The sequence below is a fragment of the Cervus canadensis genome, chromosome 8 (genome assembly GCF_019320065.1).
Source record: "Cervus canadensis isolate Bull #8, Minnesota chromosome 8, ASM1932006v1, whole genome shotgun sequence".
In the NCBI taxonomy this organism is placed as follows: Eukaryota; Metazoa; Chordata; class Mammalia; order Artiodactyla; family Cervidae; genus Cervus; species Cervus canadensis.
The window spans coordinates 9392052-9412478 of NC_057393.1; the positions used below are offsets into that span (position 1 = coordinate 9392052).

General features: G+C 48.4%; 2 protein-coding genes across 2 annotated transcripts; one reads left to right on the plus strand and one right to left on the minus strand.

The window, feature by feature from the left end:
* The first annotated feature begins 595 nt into the window (after window positions 1-595).
* On the plus strand, window positions 596-4647 carry C8H10orf120 (chromosome 8 C10orf120 homolog). Its single transcript, XM_043475225.1, has 3 exons — window positions 596-2004; window positions 2214-2289; window positions 3875-4647. Exons 1-3 carry the CDS (start codon window positions 1805-1807, stop codon window positions 4628-4630), a joined length of 1032 nt encoding a protein of 343 aa, XP_043331160.1. The 5' UTR covers window positions 596-1804; the 3' UTR covers window positions 4631-4647.
* Window positions 4648-8268: 3621 nt separating this feature from the next.
* On the minus strand, window positions 8269-16109 carry LOC122445848 (spermadhesin-1). Its single transcript, XM_043475226.1, has 5 exons — window positions 15577-16109; window positions 13251-13280; window positions 12016-12151; window positions 9898-10085; window positions 8269-8532 (listed from the first exon to the last, which is right to left on the minus strand). The coding sequence occupies exons 1-5, from the start codon at window positions 15620-15622 to the stop codon at window positions 8528-8530; spliced, it is 405 nt and encodes a 134-aa protein (XP_043331161.1). The 5' UTR covers window positions 15623-16109; the 3' UTR covers window positions 8269-8527.
* Window positions 16110-20427: the final 4318 nt, after the last annotated feature.

Here is a 20427-nt window from a genome sequence, read left to right on the forward strand (position 1 = left end):
AAATACCTGGAGGTGACCAGGCTGCAGGTCCATGGCCAGTCCTAGAATATCCCCCACTAGCCTACAGTCCACTGCTCGTATCTCTGTGTTTTTCCTTCCAGTCCTTTTTCTTCTTGAATTCTCTGGAAGTTCTGTATGGTCTTTTAAAAAGTATCACATTACATCCCGAGTGTATTATTGGAAATTTGATAAAGATTTGATTTTTTTGATGTGTGCTGTGCTTAGTCGCTCAGTCACGTCTGACCCTTTGCGACCCCATGGACTGCAGCCTGCCAGGCTTCTCTGTTCATAGTGATTCTTCCAGCAAGAATACTGGACTGGGTTGCCATGCCATCCTCCAGGGGATCTTCCCAACCCAGGGATTGAACCCAGGTCTCCTGCATTGCAGGCCAATTCTTTACCATCTCCAAGGCCCATAATATTCTTTTTTTCTAATATTAATTTTTTTGGCCGTGCCAAGTCTTAGTTGCGGCACAGTCTTCAATCTTCACTGTGGCAAGTGGGATCTTTAGTTGAGGCATGCAAATTCTTAGTTGAAGAGTGTGGGATCTAGTTCCCTGACCAGGGATTGAACCCAGGCCACCTGCATTGGGAGTGCAGTCTTGGCCTCTGGACCACCAGGAAAGTCCCAGTCTTTAATATTCTATCATGTCCCATTCATTGGTTGTTCCACAAATATTTGTGGAGTGCACCCAATATGCCAGGTGTCGTGTGGCTTGGGCAAACAGCTGTGTGTAGGACAAATGTGTCAGTCAATGCATACAGGGCAAGAGGCACTGTCTATACTGCTCAGAGGCACTGGCTGCTGATTTCCAGGTTCACAGCTGTTCTAGGGAACTGAAACTGCCTGGGTATGTGAGAGGAGCATTGGTGTGTTTCAGATGGCTGTCATGGGCATGAGCCCTGGACCCATCTCTAAATATCCCCACTTAGGGGGGTTTTCTGGTAGAAGCAAAGGAAAGCTTCAGGACCAGTACTTGACAGAGACATCTTCTTCCATGAGCTGCTTCTTTACTTTTTAAACTCATTTTTTCAAAAGGTAATAGGCTCACGTGGTTCTAAAATTCAAGACAAAACAATAATGTATACAATGAAAAGACTCGTTACCACCTCATCTATATCTGCCAGGCACCCACCTCTGATAATCATTTGCGACATTTTTTTTGTATGTATTATTCTAATGTTTCTTTATGCAAATGCAAGTATACATGCTTATTTTTTCCTTTCCAATACAAAAAGGTTGTCTACAATTTATATACTTCTGTGCCTAGATTTTTGCTCTAACGGTATTTCTCAGAGATATTTCCAGGTAAGCTGGGCCCTAAAAGATAAACAAGTTGTCAAGGCAGAGACGGGTATTTGAGACATGAGGGGAGCATGTCTAGAAGCTGATTCCAAGAACCATGGATAGAGTTCATGGTGGAACATGAGCAACTAAAATTGGAACTAAGATTGGAGAGACAAGCCAATACCAGGGAGAGACTTCAGGTGATGAGTGTTCATCCTGAAAGAACTGAGCAGTCCTTATGGGCTTATAAGTGGCATTGAAGTGGTCAGATCATCTTCCAGCTACACTTCTCTACCCACTCTATTCCTCTGGACTCCGACATACCAAGACCATGGTAGTGTGTGTCCATTTCACCCCAGGGGATCATCTGATGCCTAAACCCAGACCTCACAATAGCTGCCATGTAGGCCAGTTATGATGCAAGATGTTTGTGACTGTCATTTGGGTTCGCATTAAAGCTGTCTTAGAAAGAAACTCCAGGCACTGACACCTCCCATCCTAGCCTGGAGCCAGAGTATGATCAGAGAATGGGAGAATGGCTGTCCGAAGATTGGAAAACAGAGGGCTAGAGATTCAAGGGCCCAAGAAAAGATGACTACAGAGGGGAAGTTAAATAAGAATGGAACACCGATGCAAGCATTCAATATAAGCGATTCCTTCCTGAATAAAGAGTCCCTCTACTCCCAAGGGGATCTATGCCCTGCTGCACCACTGGGGTGAGTGTAACCTGTGCCTTTGGTCCATTACGTCCCACCCATGTCAGATTTGAAGCCAAATGGAAGAGCCCACCCTGTGGCTTTAGAAACCATGGTCACAGGGGCCTTATCCTGATCAACGTAGCATCACCCTTAGTGAGATTTCCCAGCCCAAAAGGCAAAACTAGGAAGACCCTTTCGGAGTTCTAATATACCTCTCTGCCTTCCAGGATATGGACCAAATTCTACAAGTCAGACCCACGCATTGCCCTCGGGAAATACTCCCCCTTGGAGAAAGAGATCCTAGTAAGTGCTGTGAGATTTATACGCAGGGAGGCCCCACGGAATCCAGGCAGTTAGGCTAGGAGAGTCAGAGTTTCAAAACCACCAGCAACACAGGTGTGAGTCTCCCAAGCAGTGGAGGAGAGTTGGCTGAGTTAACTAGTGGCTTCCATATTTGCCTAGCAAAAGCAAAGTACTCTCTTATTACAAAGTCCCAAGCAAGACTGTAACTACAAGTGATAACAAATCATGGAAGCTGCCTTTTCTTGAGCCCTTATCTTGCACTAGTTGCTTTCATATTTGTCATCTTATGGAGACCTCACAGGGGCCTGTAAGATCAATACAATTCTCTCAGATTCATAGTAGGTGAGAAGGAGAGTCAGATTTGAACCCAGGCTCATCTGTTCCCAAAGATCTACCCTCATTCTCACTATACAAGGTCTAGGGCCCCTTCACTGGTGGAGGGCAAGGGAGCCACTAGATAATTCTTTTTGTGGGTGTCCTTTGCTCCTGTCCCATTGAGAACCTTTTAAAAATTTTCCATCATAAATGCTATATTTTTATTTTTTTGTTGTTTTGAGGTAACATTGATTTAGAACATTGTTGTTGAGGCAGCCCGAGAGCAGGTTGGAAGAGAATTTCCAGACACAGAATACTGCAGAAAGGAGAGCATTTATTAAAAAAGAGCAGAGATAAAGTGGGTACTGCGAGTGCAACAGGCTGACATTTCCTGACAGGCCAGGGAGAGTCGACCGCTTTCGTGAGTTAATAGTCGATTTTTATAGCCTCAAGACAAAGACAATTCCTGCTAGAAGGTTGGCGTTAGGTGACTGGGGTGTGACAGGGTATTTACTGGAGTGGGCATCTTTGCCTAACTGGGAATCAGGAAGCTTGTTAGTGGTGATCAAGGGGACTTGTGGTAAGGTTACAAAGGGGCTCAGTTAGCTTTGGTTCTAGACTCTGCTTCTGTGGTCTTGGTACAAGGCCTCACGCCTGTGGCCTGCAGCAGGACTCAACGATTACGTCAGCGCCGTGTGCACAATGTGTGTTTCATTTTTCTCTATGTGCTACCACGTGCTTACCACCAAAATGTAGTTTTCTCCATAACCTAACAGCTCATCTCCTTTACCCCTTTTTCCCTTCCCCTCCCCACTCGCTCGGTCATGTCTGACTCCTTGCAAGCCGGTGGACTCCTCCGTCCAGGATTCTCCAGGCAAGAATACTGGGGTGGGTTGCCATTTCCTTCTCCAGGAGATCTTCCTGACCCAGGGATCAAACCTTGGTCTCCCACATTGCAGGCAACGCTTTACCCTCTGAGCCACCAGGGAAGCCCATACTAAGTGAAATAAATCAGATTAAGAAAGACAAATACTGTAGAAATTCACCCACATGTGGATTATAAAAAACTAACAAACATCAATTCCCTTGAGATTTTAACCACCACCTCTCTCCCCTCACCCCCCAGCCCCCTGCCCACTGGCCCTGGAGGAGAGGATGGCAACCCACTCCAGCATTCTTGCCTGGAGAAGAGCCTGGTGAGCTCTAGTCCACGGGGTTGCCAAGAGTCGGACACGACCGCAAGACTCACACGCCTTTTCCCACTTGTCAGCGTCTAGGTGGTGTTCACACCGTGGCAGCCAGGAGGTTTCTGACTTACAAGCAAGAGGAAGAACAGAAAATGCTCAATGAACTACAGACACTGTCTTCAGACTACAAACGGGCGGTGGACTATAAAATGCAGCACTCCCGTCATTGTGCCACCTGTGGGCCCCTGGGGAAAATGTGGACAGCCAAAGTGATCGTGTCCCCGGAGGAGTTCAGGATGCCCCGGCGGGAAAGGCTGAACATCAGCAAGCACATAGAGCGTATGCAGCTGGCAAGAGCCCTGCGGAGCAAGCAGCTCCTACCCTACATTGAAAGGTTTAGGGGCCCTTCGCTTCTGCCTTCAGGGGGCCTGGGCCCCACGGCAAAGCCCAGGGTTGGGGAAGGCCAGGATGATGGCAATGCTGATGATGCCAATGATGCCCATCAAGAGGGGAGAGGCGAGGCGGAGAGCAAAACCTCCAAAAGACAGGAAATAAAAATGAACGTCATTTTCAAGTCAGAAGAATCCAAAAAATGCATGACATACCATCCAAATGATCTAAAACCATTCCTCCCCACAAAGAAAGTGGAAAGGTCCATCACTGGCTTAACAAACAGAAGTCTTTTGCACGTGGCAGAATTCCCTGGAGACCTCTTGCTAATGAATCAGGATTTTCTGTCTCGGGGGATCTACCCCAGTTATGCATCACAGGCCACCAGCCTGGAAAAAGAGAATGCCTGGAAAGAGTACATGTGCAAAACTGCTTCCCATCATTATTAAAGTTTTATTTATCTCCATGGTAACCCAGCCTCCTGGTCCTTCTTACTCCTGCAGCTCTGCCCCAGGTGGCTTCTCTCTTTTTCTTTCTTTTTTTTAACTTTTAAAAAACTTTTCATTTTTAAAAGTTTTATTTGATATTGGAATGGGGTTGATTAACAATATTTCAGGTGTATAGCAGAGTGATTCAGTTATATACATTAATATTTTGGGGGGCTTCCCTGTTGGCTCAGCTGATAAAGAATCTGCCTGCAATGCGGATCACATGGGTTCGATCCCTGGGTTGGGAAGATCCCCTGGAGAAGGCAAAGGCTGCCCACTCCAGTATTCTGGCCTGGAGAATTCCATGACTGTCTAGTCCAAGGGGTTGCAAAGAGTCAGACACGACTGAGCGACTTTCACTTCCATGTTCTTTTTGGCTTCCCAGGTGGTAGGTACAGTGGGAAAGAATCCACATGCCAGTGCAGAGACAGTCCATGGGATCACACTAAGTCAGATTCTTCTGAAGCAACTGGGCATACACACACATACACATACACACACACACACACACACACACACAGAGCAAGTGTAAGCTCTGCAAGGCCTTGTGAGTCCTTAAAAAGCAGCCCCTATTGAGCATGAATATTGCCGGTGGTAGAGTAAGCCATATGTCCAGAAGGGACACACGGACTGGTTTATATTATGGGGGGAAGGGCAGGGAGAGAAGGGACATTCTGAGATGGGAGGCTGGGTCCTCACCTGGCCAGTGTGTGGTCTGGGGCCGGGCGTCTGTGAGAGAGAGAAAGAAGGTTAGATCTAAAGCCCAGATGTGTCCAGCTGGAATCAAAGCTGAAGCAACTTTGAGACATAGACTCTGGGCTGATGTTTTTCATGATTCCTCTGAGGAGTCACTGTTAGTGTCATCATGATCTTTCTAACCCATGTCGTTTTGGGAACACCCCAATGCATGGCCATTACCCACATCCATGTGGCCAAAGGCTTTCTGTCCACCTGTTTGAAAGCCACGGCCCCTCCTGTGACAGCCAGAGGTCATTAGAGCAACATCGCCCAGGACCATCAGTCAGTCTCCCTCAGGTCTGTGACAACCCCATTGTCACCCTGGAGGTGATAGGACTCTGGGCTATACACGGATGCCTGGAGAGTCTCCGTGGGGCTCTGCTCCAGACAGCCATGTCCTAGTTGGTCACTAGCATTCCATTTGTCACCTGCCTGCCATCCCCACACCTTGAATCATCAAGGGGCTTCATGATGAGCTGTTTAGCCAGGAATTCTTTTCTCTAGGTAGATGCCAGGGAAAAGCAACATAATACACCAACTGAGGTTACACAGTGCTGCCCAGGAGAAGCAAAGCTCAGGAAGGAATTGACGAGTGCCTCGCAGAGATGGATGAATGCTTCTGCAGAAAATAAAACCTTTCATTGTTCTGTCCTCAGAAGCAAAGCTTTCCTTCTGACATGAGTGTGTAGATGCCTCTCCTTGGTTTCCAACCGCCTCTCCCCTGGTGGATGGGGTTGGGGGTGGGGCTGCACGGCTCCAGCAGCCAAGCTTGCGTCCAAGGGCAGGATCAGAGGTACAAGTCATGTCCATCTTCTTGTGGAGCACCTTCCTAGTCTTAAGGAGGTCCTTCTGCATCTCTCTCTGGCCTTCAAAGCCCCCTCTGCTCTTAACTCCTAATCCCTTCCTTTATCCTTACTTAGCCACAAGCATGCCCTGCTCACAGGAGACAGGCTGGAGGCTCTAAGGGATCCAGCAGGAGGCAGGGGACATGTCCACGAAGAACACACACCAGGACCTTCTGTACAGGTTTCACCCTTGACCAAACAGAGCCTCCCTAGAGAAAAGGACAGGAAGAGCCTGAAATCTCTGAAAATGGCAAAGGGCCAATGCACAGAAATTTTCAGAGCCATCTAACCATCTGAACCCTCGAGAAATTATATAAGCCATGGGAAATGCGTGCATTGTCAATCCCACCTCCTTGAGTTTGCACCCCAGCCTTGATTCTTGACCATACTATTTCAAGTTTACAGAAGCACCGTTTGAATAGAGTCTAAACCCCGTTTTGCAGCCGTCTGCAAGGCGTTTCATCCTTGGGCACACGAGAGTGACTTAGTGTAAGTCCAGACCCCACATCAGGTCTGAAGGACAGAAACCCTGCCTCACACAGATGACATCTGTCTCAGCATCTTTTCTGGTCTGTGTTTGGCTCAGCCTACGGTTGAGGGAAACGTGACTCCCATGTTAACACTGAAGACTGCCTGGAGAGAAATGCAGAGCCTCATTGGAACACTGAAAACACAACTCTGACCTTATCACTCATTCACTCATTTAAGAATTACTAGTAGGACCCTAAAGTTTGAGTGCCGCAATGGTACCCACGGAATAAATAAGCAACTGACACTGTATACTTGACTTCCCTGATGGCTCAGATGGTAAAGAACCTGCCTGCAATGCAGGCGGCCCAGGTTCCATTCGTGGATCCCCAAGAGTTGAATATGACTGAGTGTCTAACAGCAGCTGTATTCTTAAACTGCATAGAGACCTACATGAGGTGAGGGAGTCCCAAAGATACGATGGTAGTCAGCCCTTCAGCTGGACCAGGAGGTGCTTCATGGGGACCCCGAGCAGCAGGCAGATGTGTCTGGAAGGTTGGAAGGATGGACTCCTGGCCGAGGGGACAGTGTGAGCAAAGGCTCAGAGTTGCTCAAAGGTGTGCCATGTCCAAAGCTCGGTGTGTGATGGCTCAGCCCTGAGAGGGGCCAGAGGGGAGAAGACACTAGAAGGGAGGGCAGGCCGGGTGAAGAAGGGTTTGATGAAACTCTGCTAAGGCAGGTAAACTCTATGGACTGGTTTTCAACCAGGAAGTGAAAAATGGAACCAGATCGTGGTTAGATGCCTGTTCTGGATGGTGCAAGGTGAACTGGAAAAGATCCTAAAATCTACCATAACAGCAAAGGAAAATCACCTTCAGAGAACGCACTTGAGGAAGGGAGATTCCAGCATGACTTTCTGAGTTGACCTCATCAGGATGGTCCACATACATGGACTATTGTGCCTGAGGGAGTTGATGGTTCTTCCCACAAGTTTGTGAAAAGACCCCCACACTCCCACTCCTCTCTGAACAGAAGAAAAGGACACGCAAGCAGTTGTATGCTTCTAAGGGGCTGTGCCATCCAGAGGCCACTGTGATTTTGACCCTCCTAATGCCTGGTCTGATAAAATGCAACATCACCCGACTCGATGAGCCCCCAAGCAATGTGAACTTTATGTTTTACTCTCTGAAGACCTTTAAAAGAGACTATGATGCAATATAATTGATAGTTGGATGGTGGGAATCAGAAGACATTCAACATATCCTCACCAAAGATTCTTTGTCCTCAAGCACATTGCTTGAAACTTGGCAGAGAGCCAGGCCAGCATCTCATTTCTATGTCTGTAGAGGGTTTTCTTCTGCAGGCGAGGAAAATCATAAGTAAACAGCACTCTTGTCTTGAGAGAGACCTCAGACCAATGAGAACCCCTCTGGGCATAAAGATCTTCAGAAGGGGTTTCAACTACTCTCAGCGATGCCTGGGGTTCCAACCCTGTGACACCAGGCCTCACAAACTAAAAAAAAAAATCCAGACTCAGGTAAAGAGACTTTATTCAAAATGATTATAGTGATAAATAGAAGGAAGTAACCACAAGATGGCAACAATCTAAAGCCCAGTAGTAAGGACTCTTTCTGCAGTTAGGAGACTGGGGGCTGGAAAGGATGGAGGTGACAGGGTGAGAGAAGCAGGTGTGATTAGACAGGTGATCAGAAGATGCCTCTCCTTGTGGGCAGCTGACTCCAGAGGGTCTTCAAGGACTGCTGTTCTCTTTTGCAACATTTGTCCACTCAAGCCTGAGCAGAGATCACTAAGCTGTGGGATGGAGAACAGGTTAAGTAGAGTTTAAGAAGCATTTCCTTCCAATTGACATGTGGGTGAAATTGCCGTCAATCATTAATGAGGAAAAAACACACTCTTGAGGGACTGTGCTTGGTTTGCTTTAGGTTACATATACATCTGGTCCCATCACTTCATGGCAAATAGACGGGAAAACAGTGGAAACATTGACAGACTTCATTTTGGGGGGGCTCCAAAATCACTGCAGATGGTGACTGCAGCCATGAAATTAAAAGATGCTTACTCCTTGGAAGAAAAGTTATGACCAACCTAGACAGTATATTAAAAAGCAGAGACATTACTTTGCCAACAAATGTCTGTCTAGTCAAGGCTATGGTTTTTCCAGTAGTCATGCATGGATGTGAGAGCTGGACCATAAAGAAAGCTGAGAGCCGAAAAATTGATGCTTTTGAACTGTGGTGTTGGAGAAAACTTGAGAGTCACTTGGACTGCAAGGAGATCCAACCAGTCCATCCTAAAGGAAATCAGTCCTGAATGTTCATTGGAAGGACTGATGCTGAAGCTGAAACTCCACTACACAGACCACCTGATTCGAGGAACTGACTCTTTTGAAAAGACCCTGATGCTGGGAAAGACTGAAGGTGGGAGGAGAAAGGGACAACAGAGGATGGGATGGCTGGATGGCATCACCAAATCAATGGACATGAGTTTGAGTAAACGGGCATTGGTGATGGACAGGGAGGCCTGCTGTGTTGTAGTCCATGGGGTTGCAAAGAGTCGGACACGACTGAGTGACTGAACTGAAGTGATATATGCCTAAGGGATTTTAATATGATCAGGAAGGGAAATTTTATATTTGAGAGGAAATGATCATCTTGTCTAGATGTAAAGTAAAGCTTGTAAAAGAATTTTCATGTCAGATCTTCACAACTGCAAGATCTGGGGATGCAGAAATGCTGTCATAGAATAGGTAGATGTTTTTGGAGAGGCTCACATCTACCAATTCTATGACAGCATTTCTGCATCCCCAGATCTTTCTCATATTTGTGCCCCATATATTATCTGCTTTGGGAAGATCCCCTGGAGAAGGGACTGGCATCCCATTCCAATATTCTTGCCTGGAGAATTCCACGGATAGAGGAGCCTGGTGGACCACAGTCCGTGGGGTCTCAAAGAGTTGGACATGACTGAGGGATGATGCACACACCATTCTTACCCATGTCTGAGTTTGTGCCTACGAGAAAGGGAGTCTTATTTTTGGCTCATCTACTGACAATCGAGTTTATTTCAACAGTCACAAAAACACCACACGCCCAACTTCCCTGCACCATGAACAGAGAGGGAGGACTTATTAGCAGGTGCCTGCCTCCTTTTACCTACCTTGTGGATCCTGAAAGTATAACACTTCATAGGAAGAAGTTGGGTGGTCAGGCTTTCTGATGTACTTGACAGTCATGATATTGGCAGTAGATCTATAGTCCAGGAGTGAACCTTCACAAATCTTCCCTAAGACAGAAGATCCTGGTAGCCCATCTATAATCTCCAGGGACTCTTTATCACAATTGAGGCTGTTGGAGCAGTGGGAAGGGAAGACATCAGCCTTTGGAATCATGGTCCCTCCGGCAGGCAGCCTCCCCTGTCCAGACCCCACACAATCACAGAGCTTTGCTCACCAGACGTCCCAGGATGGTGCCCTCGGGGAGGGAGACTCACCCTTCTGGAGGAGGGGGTGGTGGTCACCCAGGACCCTCCCCACACCAGGGCTGCAGGTGACTCCTTGCCTCCTGGGCAGCCCCACTGCTGGGGCTCAGGGAAGCCCACCCAGGACTCTGGGGTCAGGAGCCACTGGACGGAGCAGTACAGTCAACCCTGAGGACCGTTTCCTTGGGCAACAAGAATGGAGTCAGGTGAGGCCCAGACAGGGGTGTGTGACTCCACTTCTGCTTCACCCTCTGCACCCCTGGCACAGGGGTCCCAGGACCCCTGCTTGGCCTCCAGGATCTGCAGAGGCGAGAGGGGCATCCAGCTCTCCCTGCTGTGGGCATAGTGCACACACGGGTTGTCACACTCCTGCTGAGGTCTCTGCCTCCTCCTCCTGCCCATCAGACCTGACCCCACCCTGTCTTCCTCTCTCAGCCTCCAGCATGTGTCCCACCCAGGAGGGAGGTTGGAGCCTCTCTGGGTTAAAACGAGACCCGGAAGGGACATCTCACCAGGACACACACTCAGCTTCCTCTAGACTAGCTTGCTCTTGGATGGAATGATTCCTTCCTTGCCCCAAGGACAGTCATATCCAAGACTGGCCTTGGAGAGGGTCAAAGGGACAATAATGAAAACTTTTAGGATAATCTATCCCTCTGACTCTAACAGAAATGGTGATGCAGGAAATGCCTGCCTCCTTCAGCCCTGGCGTGTGGTTTGGGTAGATGGTCTGAGCCCGGCTGTGGGGCAGGCATCTGCAGGTTGTCCTCCTCACACGGAGCAGCTCCTCCACCTAGTGGGAGACCTGACCTCATAGAAGGTCTGGAGGGACACGGCCCTCAGTCACAAGATAACATCACCTGTCTCAACCACCATTGTGGACTATATATCACTTGGTTTGCAGTTGGTGGAAATGCGGCTCCTGTGTTAATATCTGTGAAGAGTAACCTACTATAGAAATGCTACAACTTATTGCTACATTGACAGTGCTTTCTGTTGCAGGATTATTCATCCATTCTGTCTTTTAATTGTTCATTCAGTCTTTCATTCATCCACACACTCACTAGTTAAAAAATATTTCTTGACCACCAAAAATAAGACTCCCTTTCTCGTAGGCACAAACTCAGACACGGGTAGGAATGGTGCGTGCATCATCCCTCAGTTATGTCCAACTCTTTGAGACCCCACGGACTGTGGTCCACCAGGCTCCTCTATCCGTGGAATTCTCCAGGCAAGAATATTGGAATGGGATGCCATTCCCTTCTCCAGGGGATCTTCCCAAAGCAGGTAATATATGGGGCACAAATATGAGAAAGATCCGCCCAGCTGTGGACAGAGTCAGAGCAGGGGTTTCAGGTGTGATGGAAATGTTCTTCCTCCAGTGAAATCATGCACTAGGAAATGAGGACCCTAAGCAGCAGGTGGTGAGTCTGGGAGAGGCGGGAGGTGCCTTCCAGGCAGAGGGGACAGTGTGAGCAAAGGCTCAGAGCTGCCCGACAGTCTGGGGTGTCCACAGCTCAGAGTGTGCTGGCTCAGCTCAGAGAGGGGTCAGGGGGAGAAGAGGTGAGAAGGGAGGGGAGATCAGGGGTCCCCTGCAGGGATCTGAAAGCCATGCAAGGAGGGTCCGCTTTATGCAGAGGGCAGGAGGCCATGCAGGGTCACCAGCAGGAGTGAGCTGGAGTCAGGATGTGTCTGGATGTGTGTGCTGGGTGGTGCAGGGGGAAAGGGAAGGGGCAAAGAGGGACACCTTCCCATAAAACCACAACATCAGCAAAGAATACTCCACTCAGCACTTACTGGAGGTTCTGGATAGTCACCCTAACTTGGTACTCTTGTGGCACCTGGATAGTCCAGACACAGTTAGTCTCCGGTCCGTAATAGGTGGCGATCACTCCAGACTCTTCTTTGAGGATTCCCCCACAGTTAGTATTCCCTACAACAGAAGGAGGGATTCCAGTTCCCAGAAGGTGCACCAGGCTGCCAGGCTCTGTGCCACCCCTCCCCCACCCCACTGCAGGTGGTCCTGGCTCCCATCCCCCAATCACAAACAGACATCCGCCGCCCAGTCTGAGCACCCAGGAAAACGTGGTTTTCAAGGTTTTAATCTTTTCAGAATTTTAAAGAGATCCACACCCTTTACTACAGTTTGTTTTGATCCCTGAAAAATATGAGTGTAACACCTTGTCAACAAAATATTGTTTGTCAGGTGAAAGTGAAAGTCACTCAGTGATGTCTGACTCTTTGCGACCCCATGGACTATACAGTCCATGGAATTCTCCAGGCCAGAATACTGGAGTGGGTAGCTGTTCCCTTCTCCAGGGGATCTTCGCAACCCAGGGACCAACCCAGGTCTCCCACACTGCAGGTGGATTCTTTACCAGCTGAGCCACCAGAGAAGCCCACAGTTTGTCAAGTGAAGATAAAACAGCACTTTCATCATTGGTGTTTTGATCAAATGAGTTCAAGTTTTACCTGGACCTGAAAATCACTAGGGAAATCAATCAATCGTCGATCGATCAATCACCAGTCACTCAATCAATCATCAATCACTCAGTCATCCATCAGCCCCCACATCAGGAGGAAACCTTTCTCTTTGCCCGGCGCCCCCCTGATGCCGACACATGCTCTGCCTGGAGGCTCTCATATCTGACACTGGACATGGTGATGCCCCTCGGCCCTCCAGGCTCCAGCCATTGGAGGTGGCTCCGCTGTTCTGGGACCCCTGCTCTGTGGAGAGGTGGTCCCATTCCTGCCTCCTGAGGTTGTGCAGGCAGGAGGGCAGGGGAAGCTCCTGGGTTGTGGAGGTGAGGAGGGGAGGGGAGAAGGAACAGGGAGGGAGTCATGGGAGGTCAGGGTGTGGGACCCTAGGGATTGTTAAGACCAAGGCTGACGGTCAGCTCCGGAAATGCCAAGTTCCTTTAACCAAAAGGTAAACCGACACCGGTGTTTCCAGGAGAGGCATCTGAACTGAAGCCCTAAAGCACTTCTCCCCGTGAGGAGCATAAAATGGCAAGGGTCAAGACTGTACTTACGGGGGAGCCAGTCTAATGAATCCACTGTGGCTGGAAAGACATCAAAAGAGAGCAACAGATGAAAAGCTGGAGGTTACTGGAGTGTCAGGGCATTAGCACACACAGCGCACATCCTGTGGGGAGGGGCTGGGCTTCCAGCGGTCGTGCTGGGCGCACAGTGCTCGTCCGCCCTCGTCCAGGGCAGAGCCGGGCCCTGCAGGGACGGAGCAGGAAGGAGGCCTGGCACCCCGCCTTCAAGGCCCGCTCGTTCAGCTGCGACCCTTCGTTTCTCGGTTCACCTCAGTGAAAATGGATGTTCTGGCTCTGGAGCCACAGTCAGACAAGTCAGCTCTCAGGAGGCTGAGTGGCTTCTCCAGTTAACCTGGGAGTTTCTGCTCGGCAGGTTGAACCTGCCATTTCCTAGGAAACCTCTCAGTCCCGGGCCAATCAGGACAGAGGGGCACGCAAAAATAACTTGAGTGTTTCTTGTAATTCTTCAATGAAACCAATGATGAGTTTGCTGTTGGTGTAAATACATGGAATAAAAATCTCAGCTGAGAAGAAATGAACATTCTTAATTTAGGAAACTTTCACCATATCAGGGAACTGAGTCAGGGACCTGATAGCAATCACTGTTTCCTCTGTTGCTGTGGCTTGTGGTTTATCCTCAGGGCGTGATAAGTGGGCACAGCCCAGCTCAGGAAACAGACTGGGGCCCAGTGCTGCTCGGGTGAGAGCTGGATGGCTTTAGGCAAGATATTTATTCTCACAATCCTCAGTCCATGCACCTGTAAACTGGAAATTTAATAGTAACAGCCTCCTTGGTTCCAGAGGACAGCTCAGCATCCAGCCCAGAGAGGCTGTCCACTACGCTCCCTGCCACTGTCAAGCTCCCACCACATTTATCTCCTTCCCCATAGACACTGCTTTCCTCAGTAAATTGAAACCAACAAGTGCTCTGGAAGCTATGTGACCAGAGATGTCAACCAGGACACTGGGGTCCATCTCCAGCTGCCCGTCCTGAGTACTGAAGTGGCATAGGATTGGGGGCCACAGAGGAAACCTACCCACCCTGGAGTGTCCATCTCGTCTGCTCTGGAAAATACAAATCGAGGTTTCTCTGAAAGCAGATCTCAAGGGCAGAATCACACATCTTCCCATCATGGACCCACACGTACAGTGACCTCCTCTGATCTAGAATCTGAGGTCCCAGGTTTGAAGCCAGGGAACCAGCAGCCCCTTGAGGGAGTTCAGGACACGTCACCCCAAAACATGCCATCCTGATCTGTTGATTTGAACTGATGGTGCTTGAGAAACAGCAGGTGCAGGAAGGGCTCTGATGGACCTGTTTCTACCTACAAGCTGCCCACAGAGTGTCCCAGGAGCAGGGCTCCCCTTCCCCACCCCCACAGCCTCAGACCAGGGGGACGGGAAGGTCCTGATCACAGGAGGCTGGGACAAACGCTGAGAGGGATCTGTGCTCACAGAGACAGCACAAGCCCGTCCTTCCATCCACTCGGCTCCGGGTCATGAGCAAGGTTGCCTGCAGGGGAGCGGGGGAGGAGAGTGTGGGTCGATGAAAAGAGGAGCTGGAGCAGAAAAGCACAGAGAAGGGGGCGGGCAGAGTAAGACCCGCAGAGAGAACAAGGAGGAAGGAGACAGAGGCTTCCCTGAGGGCACAGCCGCCCCCTTCTTTCCCTCCAGCACCGAGAATCCTCACGGGTCCCTCCACGTTCAGTGCAGGCCCAGCGCCCAGCCCCCTGCAGGGCTAAGACCACCCCCCAACCCCAATCAGGACGTCCTCAGCCCTGCCGGGCGCTGCTGCTCCTGCTGGGCATTCCTGAGCTCATGTTGCTGCCACGTCTCCATCCCTGGGGCAGAGGCAGAGCACCCCACCTGTCCAGGGGCTTCTCCAGGGGCCCCCGCTCCCCCTTGGATGCCACCCTCCAATCAGGTCCAGCCAGGGTCCCACCTACAACACACACCATCATACTTCCAAGACCCCTGCAAAGCTGACCACGTCTGGTTCACCTCCTCCAGGTCTGGGCTGAGGGCTGGCTGTCGTGCAGGGCATCCCAGGGGACATTAAGGCAGAGGGGGCCCAAGGAATGCATGCCAGAACAAGGACGGACAGCCAAGAAAATGTTTAAAAATCATTATGTACTCAGCCCTGGGTCTTGGCCATCCTGCTGGACCCTCCTCCTTCAGGCCAGGCTGAGGGCAACATCTCTTTGGAGGAGGGCAGCTTGCAGACCCTCTTCCGTGGCAACAAGCGAACTGCACAGACTCTCTAGGTGAACAGGAAGCAGACAGGCCCGGGGGCAGGGGGCTGGGGGCCAGGCTTTACCTGTGCTGAGCAGCAAGGCCCAAGGGATGGCGCTGGACAGCTTCATCTTCACAGGCTGGCCCCGGCCTCAGCAGTGAACCTGGCCCCGGAGGCCTGGGGCTATATACACACAGCGGCTGACACCTGATCTCCTCCTCCCCTGGAGCCCAGCCTCGCCAGGGCTGCGGGAACCCCGGGTTCTCTAGGAGAAGGGAGGTGCCTGCTGCTTCCTCCATGTCTTTGTCACACACTTTCTGGGTCCTTTTCCGCTGGGAAATAATGACCAGTTCCTTCTCTTCCTCTGCTCTTCCTGTGGTCCTGAATAATGGGTGACACGGAGCCCTGGCCACACGGAACTCTTATTAGGGAGCCCTCCTGTCTGAGGTTAAGCTTCAGCACGTTTACCTCCAGTGACTTGTATAAGCCTCACAACACCTTGGACAGGAGAGGACCTGAGACCCGGAGAGGCCAAGGCACTTGCCTGCATCACGGGGTGACAGTGACTGAAGCAAAAGGTGGTCTGATGTCCTGGCTGCCTGGTCTTAAGAGCCCTCTGTCCCCCAGGGCCAAGGCAGGTAAACGCCCCGTCTGCTCCACGTGTGGGTCAGAACTGGTGGTGGAGCCGGAGTGCATGTCAGCCTGTGTTGTGTGTCCACAAGGGAGATAGGTAGGCACATGTTGGCATTTGTTCTATATTTATACCAACACCCACATGGCTCTGATAGTGAGGTGTTACAGCTATGAGAATCCAGAAGAGCTCCTTGTTGAAAACATGTAGCAGATTCCTAACACGTTCGACCGGAGTTTCTATATAAGTCAACTTTCTACTACCTATTTATCCAAGGAAATGAAAGCGTGGCCACACAGAACATTATTCATGAATATTCATAGCTGCATTATTTGTAAAGAGAGAGAGTGGTTAAAAACCCAAATGGCCATTCATCGTTGAGTGCGTAAATAAAATACACAGTCTGTTTGTACAATGGAAGTCATTCGACCATTTAAAGGAACACCAGCCCAATTGTCTTTCAGGGAGCGTTAGCAATTACACGCCAACCAGCAGAACACGATGTCCATTTTCCTGACCTTAAAAGCTGCATTTTACGAAATCTTTCAAAATTCCATGCTGATTAGAAATGCTTAAAATAATATCTTTTTAAAAATGTGCATTCCTCCAACTGCCAGTGGGTTTGGCCACTTCTTCAAAGGGGGTGTAAGCTCAGTGGAGTGTGTGCTTAGCAAGCAGGAGGTCCTGGGTTCAATCCCCAGCACCTCCAGTTTTCTTGGCAGGGGTGTGGAATTTGTCTTGGGTTCTAAATCAGCACTAGATGCATCCTCATTTGCTAAGAACACCCACCGCTTGCCCCACTTTTTTGGTTCTTTTTTAGCTTCCCTGGTGGCTCAGACGGTAAAAGCGTCTGCTTGCAATGTGGGAGATCTGGGTTTGATCCCTGGATCAGGAAGATCCATGGAGAAGGAAATGGCAACCCACTCCAGTACTCTTGTCTGGAAAATTCCATGGATGAAGGAACCTTGTAGGTTACAGTCCATGGGATCCAAAAGAGTTGGATATAACTGAGCAACTTTACTTTCGCTTTCCAATGTTTTTAGTCCAACCCCAGTTCTTTTGAGAAATGCCTGTTCGTGCATATCTTTGGGCCAGTTTTCTGTTATTATTGCATTATTCGTTTTTCTTTATGGGTGGTAGAAACTTCCTGTTCTTTTTAAGTCATATCTTTCTTTACAGAAACCCTAATGGGTTCCCAGTGGGAGGGATATTCTACCTCAAGCAAAGCACGGAGAAGTTGCCTGAGCTATCTGGTCACTCAAGCTCTTCTGGCTGATGAATGGAGGAGGAGGCTGATTAGACAGGGTCTCGCTCTCAGAAAACAGTGCTGGTTCTGCTCCAGTGGTTAAGTTCCCTGGTTGCTATTTCTATAAAATGCAATAATTCCTCACAGTTCTCCTTCCATCTAGAATCTCCCTTGCCTTATCATTCCCTGTTACCCCTGGCAGTCCCCTAAGTTTAGAATACTCCCTGGCCATGATCTGTGGATCGAACAAGGAGCACCCCGTGGCTGTAAATGCCTGGATGGCGGGAACACAGGAGCCGTGGGAGGAAGGCAATTGCTTGTCTTCCATTCCAGTTCAAGCATCCCACCTTCATTCCCTGCGTGTCAGGTTTGCTGTCCTCTCCCTCAGCATCCATGCAGGTTTGTGACTGCTTGGGAGGAAAAGAAAAACAGAGTCCCATTTCCAGGGGCACTCAGGAATCAAAGTCTGATTCTATATGGATGGATAGATATCTCAGACCATAAATCTGAGCTCTACATGGATAGCCAACTGTCCTTCTGCCACTGGTCTGGTTGTGTCCCATTGCGCCATTAATGGGTGCATGCGTGCTAAGTTGCTTCAGTCAAGTCTGATTCTGCAGCCTGCCAGGCTCCTCTGTCAATGGGATTCTCCAGGTAAGAACACTGGAGTGGGTTGCCATGCCCTCCTCCAGGGGATCTTCTCGACCCAAGGATAGAACCTGCTTCTCCCTCAACTCCCATATTGCAGGCGGATACTTTATCACTGAGCCACCAGGGAAGCCCTTGTGTCAATTATATGACAGGTCAATTACCAAAGCTTTATAGTAATCCTTCATGGGTGATAGTTGCTATTTCCCCTTTGTATGTGTGATTTCAGTTCCTTTTCAAAATTGCCCTATTTTGGAACTTTCATTCTTCTATGTGAGTTTTGGATTGTCTTGTCAAATTCTAGGAAAGTTGATTTTGATTGAAAGTGCATTAAATTAATAGATTTGTTGGGCAGAATTAACATTTTTATGATCTGAGGCTTTTGAACCTGTAACAGTTCTCCATTTCATCACATTTTCTTTTACGTCTTTCAGTATCATTTAGAAGTTCTCTCCATAGAAACCTGATATACAATGGAACTGGAGGAATCAACCTGCCTGACTTCAGACTCTACTACAAAGCCACAGTCATCAAGACAGTATGGTACTGGCACAAAGACAGAAATATAGATCAATGGAACAGAATAGAAAGCCCAGAGATAAATCCACGAACTTATGGACACCTTATCTTTGACAAAGGAGGCAAGGATACACAATGGAAAAAAGACAACCTCTTTAACAAGTGGTGCTGGGAAAGCTGGTCAACCACTTGTAAAAGAATGAAACTAGAACACTTTCTAACACCATACACAAAAATAAACTCAAAATGGATTAAAGATCTAAATGTAAGACCAGAAACTATAAAACTTCTAGAGGAGAACATAGGCAAAACACTCTCCGACATAAATCACAGCAAGATCCTCTATGACCCACCTCCCAGAATATTGGAAATAAAAGCAAAACTAAACAAATGGACCTAATGAAACTTAAAAGCTTTTGCACTACAAAGGAAACTATAAGTAAGGTGAAAAGACAGCCCTCAGATTGGGAGAAAATAATAGCAAATGAAGAAACAGACAAAGGATTAATCTCAAAAATATACAAGCAACTCCTGCAGCTCAATTCCAGAAAAATAAATGACCCAATCAAAAAATGGGCCAAAGAACTAAACAGACATTTCTCCAAAGAAGACATACAGATGGCTAACAAACACATGAAAAGATGCTCAACATCACTCATTATCAGAGAAATGCAAATCAAAACCACAATGAGGTACCATTACACGCCAGTCAGGATGGCTGCTATCCAAAGTCTACAAGCAATAAATGCTGGAGAGGGTGTGGAGAAAAGGGAACCCTCTTACACTGTTGGTGGGAATGCAAACTAGTACAGCCGCTATGGAGAACAGTGTGGAGATTTCTTAAAAAACTGGAAATAGAACTGCCGTATGACCCAGCAATACCACTCCTGGGCATACACACTGAGGAAACCAGATCTGAAAGAGACACGTGCACCCCAGTGTTCATCACAGCACTGTTTATAATAGCCAGGACACGGAAGCAACCTAGATGCCCATCAGCAGACGAATGGATAAGAAGCTGTGGTGCATATACACAATGGAATATTACTCAGCCATTAAAAAGAATTCATTTGAATCAGTCCTAATGAGATGGATGAAACTGGAGCCCATTATACAGAGTGAAGTAAGCCAGAAAGATAAAGAACATTACAGCATACTAACATATATATATGGAATTTAGAAAGATGGTAACAATAACCCTATATGCAAAACAGAAAAAGAGACACAGAAGTACAGAACAGACTTTTGAACTCTGTGGGAGAAGGTGAGGGTGGGATGTTGTGAAAGAACAGCATGTATATTATCTATGGTGAAACAGGTCACCAGCCCAGGTGGGATGCAAGAGACAAGTGCTCGGGCCTGGTGCACTGGGAAGACCCAGAGAAATCGGGTGGAGAGGGTGGGGGGAGGGGGGATCGGGATGGGGAATACGTGTAAATCTATTGCTGATTCATGTCAATGTATGACAAAACCCACTGAAAAAATAAAAAAAAAAAAAAAAACATTAACAACCGCCTAAAGCGCCCAGTGTGCGTAACGGTCACTGTTAGTGTGACTCACTATATGGGTTTGGACAAAAGTATAATAACACGTTCCCATCATTATAATATCACCTAGAATATTTTCAGTGCCCTAAAAATCCTCTGTGCTCCATATAGTCATCTCTCCTCCCAGCCCTGGGCAATGGCTCATCTTATTACTGTCTCCACAGTTTGACATTTTCTACAACGTCAAATAGTTGGAATCATGCAGTATGTAGCTTTTTCAGATTGGCATCTTTAATTTAGCAATTTGTATTTAAGTTTCTTTCACATGTCTTTTGATGATTTGTTGGTTCATTTCTTTCTAGTAAAAAATATCATTCTATTGTATCACAGTTTACTTATCCATT